This window comes from Coregonus lavaretus (assembly GCF_964263955.1).
Source record: "Coregonus lavaretus genome assembly, contig: HAP1_SCAFFOLD_361, whole genome shotgun sequence".
NCBI classification, from domain to species: Eukaryota; Metazoa; Chordata; class Actinopteri; order Salmoniformes; family Salmonidae; genus Coregonus; species Coregonus lavaretus.
The window spans coordinates 375,209-392,465 of record NW_028165982.1 but is presented as its reverse complement, the minus strand read 5'-3'; the positions used below and the strand labels follow the sequence as shown (position 1 = coordinate 392,465).

Here is a 17,257-nt window from a genome sequence, read left to right as displayed (position 1 = left end):
TCCACCCACTGCAAGGCCAACAGTATGGCCATCAGCTCCACCCACTGCAAGGCCAACAGTATGGCCATCAGCTCCGCCCACTGCAAGGCCAACAGTATGGCCATCAGCTCCACCCACTGCAAGGCCAACAGTACGGCCATCAGCTCCGCCCACTGCAAGGCCAACAGTATGGCCATCAGCTCCACCCACTGCAAGGCCAACAGTATGGCCATCAGCTCCGCCCACTGCAAGGCCAACAGTATGGCCATCAGCTCCACCCACTGCAAGGCCAACAGTATGGCCATCAGCTCCACCCACTGCAAGGCCAACAGTATGGCCACCAGCTCCACCCACTGCAAGGCCAACAGTATGGCCATCAGCTCCACCCACTGCAAGGCCAACAGTATGGCCATCAGCTCCGCCCACTGCAAGGCCAACAGTATGGCCATCAGCTCCACCCACTGCAAGGCCAACAGTATGGCCACCAGCTCCACCCACTGCAAGGCCAACAGTATGGCCATCAGCTCCGCCCACTGCAAGGCCAACAGTATGGCCATCAGCTCCACCCACTGCAAGGCCAACAGGATGGCCACCAGCTCCACCCACTGCAAGGCCAACAGGATGGCCATCAGCTCCACCCACTGCAAGGCCAACAGTATGGCCATCAGCTCCACCCACTGCAAGGCCAACAGGATGGCCATCAGCTCCACCCACTGCAAGGCCAACAGTATGGCCATCAGCTCCACCCACTGCAAGGCCAACAGTATGGCCATCAGCTCCACCCACTGCAAGGCCAACAGTATGGCCACCAGCTCCACCCACTGCAAGGCCAACAGTACGGCCATCAGCTCCGCCCACTGCAAGGCCAACAGTATGGCCATCAGCTCCACCCACTGCAAGGCCAACAGTATGGCCATCAGCTCCACCCACTGCAAGGCCAACAGTACGGCCATCAGCTCCACCCACTGCAAGGCCAACAGTATGGCCATCAGCTCCGCCCACTGCAAGGCCAACAGTATGGCCATCAGCTCCGCCCACTGCAAGGCCAACAGTATGGCCATCAGCTCCGCCCACTGCAAGGCCAACAGTATGGCCATCAGCTCCACCCACTGCAAGGCCAACAGTATGGCCATCAGCTCCGCCCACTGCAAGGCCAACAGTATGGCCATCAGCTCCGCCCACTGCAAGGCCAACAGTATGGCCATCAGCTCCGCCCACTGCAAGGCCAACAGTATGGCCATCAGCTCCGCCCACTGCAAGGCCAACAGTACGGCCATCAGCTCCGCCCACTGCAAGGCCAACAGTACGGCCATCAGCTCCGCCCACTGCAAGGCCAACAGTACGGCCATCAGCTCCGCCCACTGCAAGGCCAACAGTATGGCCATCAGCTCCGCCCACTGCAAGGCCAACAGTATGGCCATCAGCTCCACCCACTGCAAGGCCAACAGTATGGCCATCAGCTCCACCCACTGCAAGGCCAACAGTATGGCCATCAGCTCCGCCCACTGCAAGGCCAACAGTATGGCCATCAGCTCCGCCCACTGCAAGGCCAACAGTACGGCCATCAGCTCCGCCCACTGCAAGGCCAACAGTATGGCCATCAGCTCCACCCACTGCAAGGCCAACAGTATGGCCACCAGCTCCACCCACTGCAAGGCCAACAGTATGGCCACCAGCTCCACCCACTGCAAGGCCAACAGTATGGCCACCAGCTCCACCCACTGCAAGGCCAACAGTATGGCCATCAGCTCCGCCCACTGCAAGGCCAACAGTATGGCCATCAGCTCCACCCACTGCAAGGCCAACAGTATGGCCATCAGCTCCACCCACTGCAAGGCCAACAGTACGGCCATCAGCTCCGCCCACTGCAAGGCCAACAGTATGGCCACCAGCTCCGCCCACTGCAAGGCCAACAGTATGGCCATCAGCTCCACCCACTGCAAGGCCAACAGTATGGCCATCAGCTCCGCCCACTGCAAGGCCAACAGTATGGCCAGCAGCTCCGCCGTATATACAGCCAGATGATCTGTAATACGTTTCCTGACTTCCACCCCACATTCCTGCACTACAAATGCTGACCCAGTACGTCCTGTCCTTGGATCTTTTGAACCATCTGTGTAAATGGCCACACAATCCTGATACACAGTTTCAGACGTCTCTTAAACAAATCAGCTGGATCAACCCCCTCCCTATCTTTCTGTAGTCTCTCCAACACTTCTAGATCAACTACTGGAGGCGGGAGTAGCCATGGTGGATTTACAGGAATAACTACTGTTGGACTAAACTCCCTTCCCATCCAGTCCCATCTCCTTCGCCTGGGTATTGACCCAATAATTAATTGCCAGTTGCTGTCTCCTAATCTGCAATGGCAGATCCCCCCATCTCCATCTGTAATGCAGCCCTATTTTAGTGTTGCTGAGGAGACGCTGAGATAGCACGGACCCATAGAGAATGATAGAGCCTCTAGTGGCCAAAAAGCTATTTCACCATGGGGAGGCTGGGTGGGGATTCCACCATGCTTCCGCCGTCCATTTTTAAGTAGTCAGCTGGGTGGGGGTTCCTATGGGCTGTAGCCTCAATGAGCTGCCCATGCTGTCACAGACGCTATAATGGCACAGATACAAAGTAGAGACCTCTATCTATCTCTATGCACGAACCAATCATAAGGACTGTTTCCGGAAGTACTTTTGCTACGCTTTTATCACCAACAAAGAAGACGCCAAAAAGGTGCTTCTGTGCTAACTAGCGTAAAAAAAAAAAAATATATATATATATATATATAAATACAACTCTCATTTAATTTTGTCTTTATAACAATCCGAAGCATCAAGTTGCTTAGAGGGGCAACATGGGTACGTATTAGCTAAAGTCGTATAGCTTGTTTGTAGCTTAGCTAGCATGCTTCTATATCTAGTTAGCTATCTCGCTTCGGCCCTCCATGACCGTTTTATCCGGCTGTAGCCCTAAACCATATCAGATTGTATTCGTCACATGATTACGGGCCCTTCCCGACAACGCCGACAGAAAGAAAGTAGCGGAATAATAAATAAAAAAGTGACACGTAATAATGAAAGTAATAATGCGTCCACAATGAGTAACGACAACGTGTCTATACACACGGGGTACCAGTGCAAAATCCACACTTGCTGTACTGCAGTGTTTTAACAGTGTTTTTCAGTGACAACATGTGGACACCAAGGTGTTCTGAGAAGCAGGTAGGTAATTAACACAGGTAGTCCACTGTCTTTCCTCTGTCTTTCCATAAACAAGCGTAGTAACATGGAAATGTGGCAGTGTGGGAGCCCTAACCCTATAAAGGTGTGTATCAATTTAACATTTTAGTTTTTTTGAAAACTATTTATCGCTGATATGAAAGATAAGGTCCTTATGCTTCCAAAACCGTACAGTGTGTTCATGCTATTTATACAGTGTTTTCCAGATGTTCTGCTGCAGAAATGCCGAAGTTTAAAAGCCTTTTCTACATTCTTTTTAAAAGTCTCCTCTCCCCTTTATTTCAAATCAAATCTGGTCAAAAACACATTTATCAGATGTTACTGCGGGTGTAGCGAAATGATTGTGTTTCTAGCTCCAACAGCGCAGTACTATCTAACAATACACAACAAAGCACACATGTAAAATAGTGTAATTAAGAAATATTCGGATGAGCAATGTCTGTGATGTATAGACATTATGGACAGTGTGGCTAGACTATATAGTATATCTGAAGAATATGTGGATAGAATAATATATATATATATATATATATATATATATATATATATATTCCAGAGGGTCTGAGGGGCCATGCCAAGTCATTTCTGCCTCCTGAGGGAGAGGCACTGCTGTGCAGATGTGAGAGTTTACATCGTCAGCGATGAACAGCATTCTCACACGGGTATTCCTCTTGTCCATGTGGTAGAGGGCAGAGTGGAGTGCAATTGAGAATGCAGCCTCCCGAGTGGCGCAGTGGTCTAAGGCACTGCAGTGCTTGAGGCGTCACTACAGATCCGGGTTCGATCCCGGGCTGTGTCGCAGCCGGCTGCGACTGGGAGACCAATGAGGACGACGCACAATATGCCCAGCGTCGTCCGGGTTAGGGGAGAGTTTGGCCGACCGGGATGTCCTTGTCCCATCGCGCTCTATCAGCTCCTGTGGCGGGCCGGGCGCCTGCAAGTTGACATGGTCGCCAGATGTACGGTGTTTCCTCCGACACATTGGTGCGGCTGGCTTCCGGGTTAAGAGAGCAGTGTGTCAAGAAGCAGTGTGGCTTGGCAGGGTCGTGTTTTGGAGGACGCATGGCTCTCGACCTTCACCTCTCCCGAGTCCGTATGGGAGTTGCAGCGATTGGACAAGACTGTAACTACCAATTGGATAGCACGAAAAAGATGGTGGTCAGCTTGAGACGTGGGGATTACAGACTGGGACAAGGAGAGGTGGAAAATGACTGAAGTTGCTTTCAGAACGCGCCCTGGAATACCGTCCGGCTTTCAGAACGCGCCCTGGAATACCGTCCGGCCTTCAGAACGCGCCCTGGAATACCGTCCGGCCTTCAGAACGCGCCCTGGAATACCGTCCGGCCCTCAGAACGCGCCCTGGAATACCGTCCGGCCTTCAGAACGCGCCCTGGAATACCGTCCGGCCTTCAGAACGCGCCCTGGAATACCGTCCGGCCTTCAGAACGCGCCCTGGAATACCGTCCGGCCTTCAGAACGCGCCCTGGAATACCGTCCGGCCTTCAGAACGCGCCCTGGAATACCGTCCGGCCTTCAGAACGCGCCCTGGAATACCGTCCGGCCTTCAGAACGCGCCCTGGAATACCGTCCGGCCCTCAGAACGCGCCCTGGAATACCGTCCGGCCTTCAGAACGCGCCCTGGAATACCGTCCGGCCCTCAGAACGCGCCCTGGAATACCGTCCGGCCTTCAGAACGCGCCCTGGAATACCGTCCGGCCTTCAGAACGCGCCCTGGAATACCGTCCGGCCTTCAGAACGCGCCCTGGAATACCGTCCGGCCCTCAGAACGCGCCCTGGAATACCGTCCGGCCTTCAGAACGCGCCCTGGAATACCGTCCGGCCTTCAGAACGCGCCCTGGAATACCGTCCGGCCTTCAGAACGCGCCCTGGAATACCGTCCGGCCTTCAGAACGCGCCCTGGAATACCGTCCGGCCTTCAGAACGCGCCCTGGAATACCGTCCAGCCCTGCGGTCTTGTGAGTGTTGACCAGATTAAAAGCCTTATTCACGTCGGCCTCGGCGAGCGAGATCACCCAATCCTCTGGGGCCCTCATGCACGGCTCTGTGTTTTTGTCGAGCATAAAATGCAGTTTGAGTTTGTCCGGTAGAGAGGCATCGTTTGGCAGATCACGGCTAGGTCGTCCTTGGTAATCCGTAATGGACTCCAGCCCCTGCGACTAGGTCGTCTTCAGCCACGTGTCGAACATCAGTGTAATAATGTAACCGGTGTAATAATAAAAAATCCCCCCCAAAAATGTTTGTCACATGGTCCGAATACAACCGGTGTAGACCTTACCATGACATGCTTACTTACAAGCCCTTAACCAACAATTCAGTTAGGAAAATATTTACTAAATAAACTAAAGAGGGAAAAAAAGAAGAAAAAGTTACACAAAATAACAATAATGATTCTATATACAGGGGGTACCGGTACCGAGTCAATGTGCAGGGGGTACCGGTACCGAGTCAATGTGCGGGGTTATTGGTTAGTCGAGGTAATTTGTACATGTAGGTAGGGGAAAGTGACTGCATAGATAATAAACAGCGAGTAGCAGCAGTGTAAAAACAAAAGGGGTGGGGGCAATGTAAATAGTCCGGGTGGCCATTTGATTAATTGTTCAGTGGTTTTAATGGCTTTGGGCTAGAAGCTGTTAAGGAGCCTTTTGGACCTAGACTTGGCGCTCCGGTACCGCTTGCCGTGCAGTAGCAGAGAGAACAGTCTGACTTGGGTGACTGGAGTCTGTGACTATTTTTTGGGCCTTCCTCTGACACCGCCTGGTATAGAGGTCCTGGATGGCAGGAAGTTAGGCCCCAGTGATGTACTGGGCCATACTCACCATCCTCTGTAGCGCCTTGCGGTCGGATGCCGAGCAGTTGCTATACCAGGCGGTGATGCAACCGGTCAGGACGCTCTCGATGGTGCAGCTGTAGAACTTTTTGAGGATCTGGGCACCCATGCCAAATCTTTTCAGTCTCCTGAGGGGGAAAAGGCGTTGTCATGCCCTCTTCACGACTGTCTTGGTGTGTTTGGACCATAATAGTTTGTTGGTGATGTGGACACCAAGGAACTTAACTCTCGACCCGCTCCACTACAGCCCCGTCGATGTGAATGGGGGCATGTTCGGCACTCCTTTTCCTGTAGTCCACGAGCAGATCCTTTGTCTTGCTCATGTTGAGGGAGAGGTTGTTGTCCTGGCACCACACTGCCAGGTCTCTGACCTCCTCCCTATAGGCTGTCTCATCGTTGTCGGTGATCAGGCCTACCACCGTTGTCGTCAGCAAACTTAATGATGGTGTTGGAGTCGTGCTTGGCCACGCAGTCATGGGTGAACAGGGAGTACAGAAGGGGACTAAGCACGCACCCCTGAGGGGCCCCCGTGTTGAGGATCAGTGTGGCAGATGTGTTGTTGCCTACCCTTACCACCTGGGGGCGGCCCGTCCAGGATCCAGTTGCAGAGGGAGGTGTTTAGTCCCAGGGTCCTTAGCTTAGTGATGCGCTTTGTGGGCACTATATTATAATAATAATATGCCATTTGGCAGACGCTTTTATCCAAAGCGACTTAGTCATGCATGCATACATTTTTTGTGTATGGGTGGTCCCGGGGATCGAACCCACTACCTTGGCGTTACAAGCGCCGTGCTCTACCAGCTGAGCTACAGAGGACCACAGACTATGGTGTTGAACGCTGAGCTGTAGTCAATGAACAGCATTCTCACATAGGTGTTCCTCTTGTCCAGGTGGGAAAGGGCAGTGTGGAGTGCAACTGAGATTGCGTCATCTGTGGATCTGTTGGCGGTATGCGAATTGGAGTGGGTCTAGGGTTTCCGGGATGATGTTGTTGATGTGAGCCATGACCAGCCTTTCAAAGCACTTCATGGCTACTGACGTGAGTGCTACGGGGCGGTAGTCATTTAGGCAGGTTACCTTCGCTTTCTTGGGCACAGGGACTATGGTGGTCTGCTTGAAACATGTAGGTATTACAGACTCGGTCAGGGAGAGGTTGAAAATGTCAGCGAAGACACTTGCCAGTTGGTCCGCACATGCTCTGAGTACACGTCCTGGTAATCCGTCTGGCCCCGCGGCCTCGTGAATGTTGACCTGTTTTAAAGGTTGCACACATCGGCTACAGAGAGCGTGATCACACAGTCGTCCAAAACATCTGGTGCTCTCATGCATGTGCTTCAGTGTTGCTTGCCTCGAAGCGAGCATAAAAGGCATTTACCCCATCTGGTAGGCTCGAGTCACTGGGCAGCTCGCGGCTGGGTTTCCCTTTGTAGTCCGTAATAGTTTGCAAGCCCTGCCATAATAGGATTCCACCTTGTTTCTATATTGTAATTTTGCCTGTTTGATGGCTCTGAGGAGTTCATAGCGGGACGTGTCCTCAGCTATAGCCTCGGGGTTCACCTGTCACCACGCCCTGTGAGCGGTAGCTCTGTCCTTTAGTTTAGTGCATACCTTGGCGTTAATCCAGTGCTTTTGATTGGGGAAGCAGCTATCGTCTGAGTCCCAGAACATTCCAGTCAGCGCTATCAAAGCAGTCCTGCAGCATAGCCTCCGCTTCGGATAACATTTTACATTTACATTTTAGTCATTTAGCAGACGCTCTTATCCAGAGCGACTTACAGTTAGTGAATACATATTTTTGTATTTTTTTTTGTAATACTGGCCCCCCATGGGAATCGAACCCACAACCCTGGCGTTGCAAACGCCATGCTCTATCAACTGAGCTACATCCCTGCCGGCCATTCCCTCCCCTACCCTGGACGACGCTGGGCCAATTGTGCGTCGCCCATGAATCTCCCGGTCGCGGCCGGCTGCGACAGAGCCTGGATTCGAACCAGGATCTCTAGTGGCACAGTTAGCACTGCGATGCGGCGCCTTAGACCACTGCGCCACTCAGGAGATTAACCATTTCTCTATGGCAAGGGGTACTTCCTGTTGTGAGCTTCTGTTTGTAAACAGGAAGCAGGAGTATAGAGTCATGATCTGATTTGCAGAAAGGGGGGCGGGGGAGGGCCTTTTGCTTGCGGGTTTCTTATTCAGACAATTAACTATGCCTCACTATGGTGACTCAACCTCTCCTCTCCTAATGGATCCTCTCCTCCCAGCAGAAACCCCCTTTCCTCTGCCCTCCCTGGGCCTGCTGGTCCCTCCTCTCCGGATGATGTCAGCGGTCATGTGGCAGGTGGTGCGCCAGGGCAACACAAAGCATTATGGGAAGCTGGAGGAGTTTGTGTCCATGGTAACGGAGGTGGTTCCAGAACTCCTGTCCAACAGACAGAGGTGGCTGCTGACCCTGGCTCTCAGAGGACGGGTAAGAGACTCCCAATCAATCAATCAATCAATCAATCAATCAATCTCAGGGGTGGCTGCTGACCCTGGCTCTCAGAGGACGGGTAAGAGACTCCCAATCAATCAATCAATCAATCAATCAATCAATCTCAGGGATTAGGCGTCCAAACAGTGTACAAATAAATTATATATCATTTTCAAAGGTTTGGGGTCACTTAGAAATGTCCTTGTTTTCCATGAAAACATACATGAAATGAGTTTGAATAGGAAATATAGCAAAATGAATAGGAAATGTAGTCATTGACAAGGTTAGAAATAATGATTATTAATTAAAATAATAATTGTGTCCTTCAAACTTTGCTTTCGTCAAAGAATCCTCCATTTACAGCAATTACAGCCTTGCAGACCGTTGGCATTCTAGTTGTCTATTTGTTGAGGTAATCTGAAGAGATTTCACCCCATGCTTCCTGAAGCACCTCCCACAAGTTGGATTGGCTTGATGGGCACTTCTTACGTACCATACGGTCAAGCTGCTCCCACAACAGCTCAATAGGGTTGAGATCCAGTGACTGTGCTGGCCACTCCATTATAGACAGAATACCAGCTGACTGCTTCTTCCCTAAATAGTTATTGCATAGTTTGGAGCTGTGCTTTGGGTCATTGTCTTGTTGTAGGAGGAAATTGGCTCCAATCAAGCGCCGTCCACATGGCATGGCGTTGCAAAATGGAGTGATAGCCTTCCTTCTTCAAGATCCCTTTTACCCTGTACAAATCTCCCACTTTACCACCACCAAAGCACCCCCAGACCATCACATTGCCTCCACCATGCTATACAGATGGCATCAAGCACTCCTCCACCATCTTTTCATTTGGTCTGTGTCTCACAAATGTTCTTCTTTGTGATCCAAACACCTCAAACTTCGATTCGTCTGTCCATAACACTTTTTTCCAATCGTCCTCTGTCCAGTGTCTGTGTTCTTTTGCCCATCTTAATCTTTTATTTTTATTGGCCAGTCTGAGAAATTGCTTTTTCTTTGCAACTCTGCCTAGAAGGTCAGCATCCCGGAGTCGCCTCTTCACTGTTGACGTTGAGACTGGTGTTTTGCGGGTACTATTTAATGAAGCTACCAGTTGAGGACCTGTGAGGCGTCTGTTTCTCAAACTAGACACTCTAATGTATTTGTCCTCTTGCTCAGTTGTGCACCGGGGCCTCCCACTCCTCTTTCTATTCTGGTTAGAGCCAGTTTTGCTGTTCTGTGAAGGGAGTAGTACACAGCGTTGTACGAGACCTTCAGTTTTGGCAATTTCTCGCATGGAATAGCCTTCATTTCTCAGAACAAGAATAGACTGACGAGTTTCAGAAGAAAGTTATTTGTTTCTGGCCATTTTGAGCCTGTAATCGAACCCACAATTGCTGATGCTCCAGATACTCAACTAGTCTCAAGAAGGCCAGTTTTATTGCTTCTTTAATCAGCACAACAGTTTTCAGCTGTGCTAACATAATTGCAAAAGGGTTTTCTAATGATCAATTAGCCTTTTTTTAAACGATAAACTTGGATTAGCAAACACAACGTGCCATTGGAACACAGGACTGATGGTTGCTGATAATGGGCCTCTGTACGCCTCTGTAGACGGTTTTATCGCCACGCCGACGGTTTTACCCTTTCGTCCACCACCTAAGCCCCTTTTTTGATTTAGAAAAAAACCCTGAGTCTGGTTTTAAGAGATTACCAGCATGTTCGAGAGGATCGTCTTGAACAAGGCTCTGGACAGATTACTGATCTACAAAACATCTTGCACCGCAAATGGGTGTGTCTATGCCCTCAAAGGTGCTGTCTGTGATTGGAGGCTTAAAACAGGAAAATAACTTACACATCTGAGTCGACGGTGTGAGAATAATGAGGATCTTTTGAAGAAAAGGATTAAAGATGGAATCCGCAGTAGAGGGAAACAGCGCCACGGTCTGCCTAGGGCTGTGCGGTATGGCCTAAAAATCATATCTATTTTTTCAAACTTATGGGCGATTTCACAATTGATATCTAAATTTGCTCTACCTACCAAGTGAGCCACAAGTGTTACCTGACTCTGTGTAGACATGTTACTGGTTTTCATTATTCAACAAATAATTGAACTAGTTTAAAGTGCTAAAGAAGAAAAGTATATTTTATAACCACAGGCTCATGGGGTTCACCTTAGCTATCCCACGGACCATATTGTGGGCTTGAGCAGGAAACCACAGGGGAGCTCGAGGGTAACTGTGTAAAAACCACACAAAAAAGGATTACAGAGTATCTATAGTTCATCCTTAAACAAAGTGCTTAACCCATGCTTTCAGATAAGAATTCATTTCAAGAAATTAGTCTTCACTGAAACCCTAATACGCAGGACTTAGCGAGTGGGATTTAGCCGTGAGGGTGTTGTCCGGTCAACTAGAAAGGCAGGACCAGCCGCCACCAGGAGTGTCTGAGACTATGCCCCGTGGTTGAACGTATCCTGTGTAAAAGGTGAGGTAACACGTAATAAGAGCTGGCCCAAGCAAAAATAGTGCAGAGTGGACTAAAAATAGCCCCCGCTGACGCGTAGTATACCGTGTCACAAACTACCCGTGACGTGTTAACAGTAGGTTGGAGTGAGCTAACCTCTGTGGCTAGCAGAGATAGTCCAAGAGGGGATGGCCCGGGATGATAGAGTGGAGCCCAGGACTTCACTGCTAACTCAGTCTAGGGTAGGAAGACAGGGAAGACCCCCCCCTCACTGGGAAAGAGGCTCATACCACGGGATTCTCCAGGCCTACAAAGCACGGTGGGAGTTGACCCCGCCCTGTGTGGTCAAGAAAACGGCCAAAGGCAAAGAGACGGACCGTACTAGTCACCACGACAATACACTGCATTTCAAACAGTTGGGAATAATCTAATGAAATTCAGGGCTTGTAAAATTATACATACGCTAAATACAAGCCTTCAACCATAAGACCCACTAAGTTCATAATTTTATCAAAATAGTTTAACCTGCTTTTTTGCAATGACGACTGATCTGGCTTTCAAGTCTATGAAAATGCCCTTTTTGTTACAAATGTAACCACAACCATGCACATCCACTAATATTGACCAACTTCTGGTAGCAGGCATTATGGAATAATTTAACACAGGTCTCGCAAGCACAAGCCCACGTGCTAGTGAGGAGCCAGCTAATCTGTATATTTAAAGTCTAGCCACCTTTGGTAACAAGGTAGAACAGTTGAACTGTAATGAATACACCCCCTCCGGTCTGTCTCCAACCGTTTGAATAACAGCCTGTTCACTTTGTTTTTAGATGTTGAAGTCAACTGGGCTCCCTGGATAAGAATGAGAACCAGTTGCCAATTCCTTATATAATGCTCATCGCACATTCTATAAAACACAGACTAGACAGCTAGCACAAGTCTGTGGCTAAAATGCTGCTAGCTGTACCGTAACTGAGCATTTTAAATTTCCAAAATCATGTTAATTGATACTCCAGTCTTCGTAGGATCAGCTCTGTTCTACGTTGAGACATAACGGGGCTATCGTTACAAAGGTTAGGTTCTCTATTGCAGTAAATGTCTGTTTCATATGACCGACTGTCGGACCAAACCTCAAATGCAAATGGGGAGTTGAAACCGCTTGTTGTCAGAGAGGAGGAAGTGATCTTTCATCTGGACGTTGTTGTTGTGAGTGTCTGGGGGAGGGGCTTGGCGTCTGTGTGGGAAGGTGCACAGAAGGAGACGAGACCAAAAAGACAAACTCATGAAGAAATAACCTTGATTCTTACGATGCAGGCATTTGTAACATCTCGTTAAAACACACATCGCCCAGCCCTGTGTCTGCCCCACGGCTGTTATTGTTTTTGTATTGTTGACAAAGCAGAGATGGGCAGCGCTGGGGTTAGCCTCGCTAGCTGCTGGATCTAGCATGCTAGTAGATACCATAGACTTCCAGTCATTGCGCTAAAAATGGACTCTGGGAAAGTAGATTAAGGGCCTCATTGCCAAAATTCTGAGGTATCCATTTAAGCTTCTGTGATTGGCGGCTGCAGATGGGTTGAATGCACATGGCAGTTGCTAACACAGATGGGTTGAATGCACATGGCAGTTGGTAACTCAGATGGGGTGAATGCACATGGCAGTTGGTAACTCAGATGGGTTGAATGCACATGGCAGTTGGTAACTCGGATGGGTTGAATGCACATGGCAGTTGGTAACTCGGATGGGTTGAATGCACGTGGCAGTTGGTAACTCGGATGGGTTGAATACACATGGCAGTTGGTAACACAGATGGGGTGAATGCACATGGCAGTTGGTAACTCAGATGGGTTGAATGCACATGGCAGTTGGTAACTCAGATGGGGTGAATGCACATGGCAGTTGGTAACTCAGATGGGTTGAATGCACATGGCAGTTGGTAACTCAGATGGGGTGAATGCACATGGCAGTTGGTAACTCAGATGGGTTGAATGCACATGGCAGTTGGTAACTCAGATGGGGTGAATGCACATGGCAGTTGGTAACTCAGATGGGTTGAATGCACATGGCAGTTGGTAACTCAGATGGGTTGAATGCACATGGCAGTTGGTAACTCGGATGGGTTGAATGCACATGGCAGTTGGTAACTCAGATGGGTTGAATGCACATGGCAGTTGGTAACTCAGATGGGTTGAATGCACATGGCAGATGGTAACTCGGATGGGTTGAATGCACATGGCAGTTGGTAACTAACATGGGTTGAATGCACATGGCAGTTGGTAACTAACATGGGTTGAATGCACATGGCAGTTGGTAACTAACATGGGTTGAATGCACATGGCAGTTGGTAACTAACATGGGTTGAATGCACATGGCAGTTGGTAACTAACATGGGTTGAATGCACATGGCTGTTGGTAACTAACATGGGTTGAATGCACATGGCAGTTGGTAACTAACATGGGTTGAATGCACATGGCAGTTGGTAACTCAGATGGGGTGAATGCACATGGCAGTTGGTAACTCAGATGGGTTGAATGCACATGGCAGTTGGTAACTCAGATGGGGTGAATGCACATGGCAGTTGGTAACTCAGATGGGTTGAATGCACATGGCAGTTGGTAACTCAGATGGGGTGAATGCACATGGCAGTTGGTAACTCAGATGGGTTGAATGCACATGGCAGTTGGTAACTCAGATGGGTTGAATGCACATGGCAGTTGGTAACTCGGATGGGTTGAATGCACATGGCAGTTGGTAACTCAGATGGGTTGAATGCACATGGCAGTTGGTAACTCAGATGGGTTGAATGCACATGGCAGTTGGTAACTCGGATGGGTTGAATGCACATGGCAGTTGGTAACTAACATGGGTTGAATGCACATGGCAGTTGGTAACTAACATGGGTTGAATGCACATGGCAGTTGGTAACTAACATGGGTTGAATGCACATGGCAGTTGGTAACTAACATGGGTTGAATGCACATGGCAGTTGGTAACTAACATGGGTTGAATGCACATGGCAGTTGGTAACTAACATGGGTTGAATGCACATGGCAGTTAGTAACTAACATGGGTTGAATGCACATGGCAGTTGGTAACTAACATGGGTTGAATGCACATGGCAGTTGGTAACTAACATGGGTTGAATGCACATGGCAGTTGGTAACTAACATGGGTTGAATGCACATGGCAGTTGGTAACTAACATGGGTTGAATGCACATGGCAGTTGGTAACTCAGATGGGGTGAATGCACATGGCAGTTGGTAACTCAGATGGGTTGAATGCACATGGCAGTTGGTAACTCAGATGGGGTGAATGCACATGGCAGTTGGTAACTCAGATGGGTTGAATGCACATGGCAGTTGGTAACTCAGATGGGGTGAATGCACATGGCAGTTGGTAACTCAGATGGGTTGAATGCACATGGCAGTTGGTAACTCAGATGGGTTGAATGCACATGGCAGTTGGTAACTCGGATGGGTTGAATGCACATGGCAGTTGGTAACTCAGATGGGTTGAATGCACATGGCAGTTGGTAACTCAGATGGGTTGAATGCACATGGCAGTTGGTAACTCGGATGGGTTGAATGCACATGGCAGTTGGTAACTAACATGGGTTGAATGCACATGGCAGTTGGTAACTAACATGGGTTGAATGCACATGGCAGTTGGTAACTAACATGGGTTGAATGCACATGGCAGTTGGTAACTAACATGGGTTGAATGCACATGGCAGTTGGTAACTAACATGGGTTGAATGCACATGGCAGTTGGTAACTAACATGGGTTGAATGCACATGGCAGTTGGTAACTAACATGGGTTGAATGTACATGGCAGTTGGTAACTAACATGGGTTGAATGCACATGGCAGTTGGTAACTAACATGGGTTGAATGTACATGGCAGTTGGTAACCCGGATGGGGTGAATGCACATGGCAGTTGGTAACCCGGATGGGTTGAATGCACATGGCAGTTGGTAACTAACATGGGTTGAATGCACATGGCAGTTGGTAACTAACATGGGTTGAATGCACATGGCAGTTGGTAACTAACATGGGTTGAATGCACATGGCAGTTGGTAACTCGGATGGGTTGAATGCACATGGCAGTTGGTAACTGGTTGGTTCTCTTCTCAGGTGACTCTGGAACTGTTCCGATCTGGACATCCTGATGACCTCAAGGCTGTTGAAAGCCACCTGGATAGAATCACAGCATCTGGTCTCAAACAGGTGAGATATTCAATCAATCAAATGTACACTGCTCAAAAAAATAAAGGGAACACTTAAACAACACAATGTAACTCCAAGTCAATCACACTTCTGTGAAATCAAACTGTCCACTTAGGAAGCAACACTAATTTATAATAAATGTCACATGCTGTTGTGCAAATGGAATAGACAACAGGTGGAAATTATAGGCAATTAGCAAGACACCCCCAATAAAGAAGTGGTTATGCAGGTGGTGACCACAGACCACTTCTCAGTTCCTATGCTTCCTGGCTGATGTTTTGGTCACTTTTGAATGCTGGCGGTGCTTTCACTCTAGTGGTAGCATGAGACGGAGTCTACAACCCACACAAGTGGCTCAGGTAGTGCAGCTCATCCAGGATGGCACATCAATGCGAGCTGTGGCAAGAAGGTTTGCTGTGTCTGTCAGCGTAGTGTCCAGAGCATGGAGGCGCTACCAGGAGACAGGCCAGTACATCAGGAGACGTGGAGGAGGCCGTAGGAGGGCAACAACCCAGCAGCAGGACCGCTACCTCCGCCTTTGTGCAAGGAGGAGCAGGAGGAGCACTGCCAGAGCCCTGCAAAATGACCTCCAGCAGGCCACAAATGTGCATGTGTCTGCTCAAAAAGTCAGAAACAGACTCCATGAGGGCCCGACGTCCACAGGTGGGGGTTGTGCTTTACAGCCCAACACCGTGCAGGACGTTTGGCATTTGCCAGAGAACACCAAGATTGGCAAATTCGCCACTGGTGCCCTGTGCTCTTCACAGATGAAAGCAGGTTCACACTGAGCATATGTGACAGACGTGACAGAGTCTGGAGACGTCGTGGAGAACGTTCTGCTGCCTGCAACATCCTCCAGCATGACCGGTTTGGCGGTGGGTCAGTCATGGTGTGGGGTGGCATTTCTTTGGGGGGCCGCACAGCCCTCCATGTGCTCGCCAGAGGTAGCCTGACTGCCATTAGGTACCGAGATGAGATCCTCAGACCCCTTGTGAGACCATATGCTGGTGCGGTTGGCCCTGTGTTCCTCCTAATGCAAGACAATGCTAGACCTCGTGGCTGGAGTGTGTCAGCAGTTCCTGCAAGAGGAAGGCATTGATGCTATGGACTGGCCCGCCCGTTCCCCAGACCTGAATCCAATTGAGCACATCTGGGACATCATGTCTCGCTCCATCCACCAACGCCACGTTGCACCACAGACTGTCCAGGAGTTGGCGGATGCTTTAGTCCAGGTCTGGGAGGAGATCCCTCAGGAGACCATCCGCCACCTCATCAGGAGCATGCCCAGGCGTTGTAGGGAGGTCATACAGGCACGTGGAGGCCACACACACTACTGAGCCTCATTTTGACTTGTTTTAAGGACATTACATCAAAGTTGGATCAGCCTGTAGTGTGGTTTTCCACTTTAATTTTGAGGGTGACTCCAAATCCAGACCTCCATGGGTTGATAAATTTGATTTCCATTGATAATTTTTGTGTGAGTTTGTTGTCAGCACATTCAACTATGTAAAGAAAAAAGTATTTAATAAGATTATTTCATTCATTCAGATCTAGGAAGTGTTCCCTTTATTCTTTTGAGCAGTGTATTTATAAAGCCCTTTTTACATTAGCATTTGTCCCAAAGTGCTTATACAGAAACCCAGACTAAAACCCCAGAGAGCAAGCAATGCGGATGTAGAAGCACGGTGGCTAGGAAAAACTCCATAGAAAGGCAGGAACCTAGGAAGAAACCTAGAGAGGAACCAGGCTCTGAGGGGTGGCCAGTCCTCTTCTGGATGTGCCGGTGGAGATTACAATAGTACATGGCCATTAAGGCCAGATTTTTTTTCTCCCAAGATGTTCAAACGTTCATAATATTCTGACAAGCCCATTCTCTTGAACAGTAAGGGTCAGTTCCCTGGACACAGAAAGCCTAGCCCTGGACTAAAAAGCTAATTATCAAATGAGATCCTCCATTTTGAGCTTTGTAGTCCAGGGCTAGGCTCAGTCTGTGTCCAGGGAACCACCACGGTGTTCAGCTTGTGATGTTTGTCTGGACCCT

At 49.2% G+C, this 17,257-nt stretch overlaps 1 protein-coding gene across 1 annotated transcript in view; it reads left to right on the top strand.

Annotated features, from left to right (window-relative positions):
- The first annotated feature begins 2,740 nt into the window (after positions 1–2,740).
- Positions 2,741–17,257, top strand: part of LOC311115237 (uncharacterized protein) — a 19,139-nt gene continuing 4,622 nt past the window's right edge. Inside the window, exons 1-3 of the mRNA XM_084190433.1 lie at positions 2,741–2,831; positions 8,322–8,527; positions 15,124–15,216. Of these exons, the coding sequence (XP_084046559.1) occupies positions 2,828–2,831; positions 8,322–8,527; positions 15,124–15,216 (303 nt within the window). The 5' untranslated portion in view covers positions 2,741–2,827. The remainder of the gene's footprint in view (positions 2,832–8,321; positions 8,528–15,123; positions 15,217–17,257) is intronic.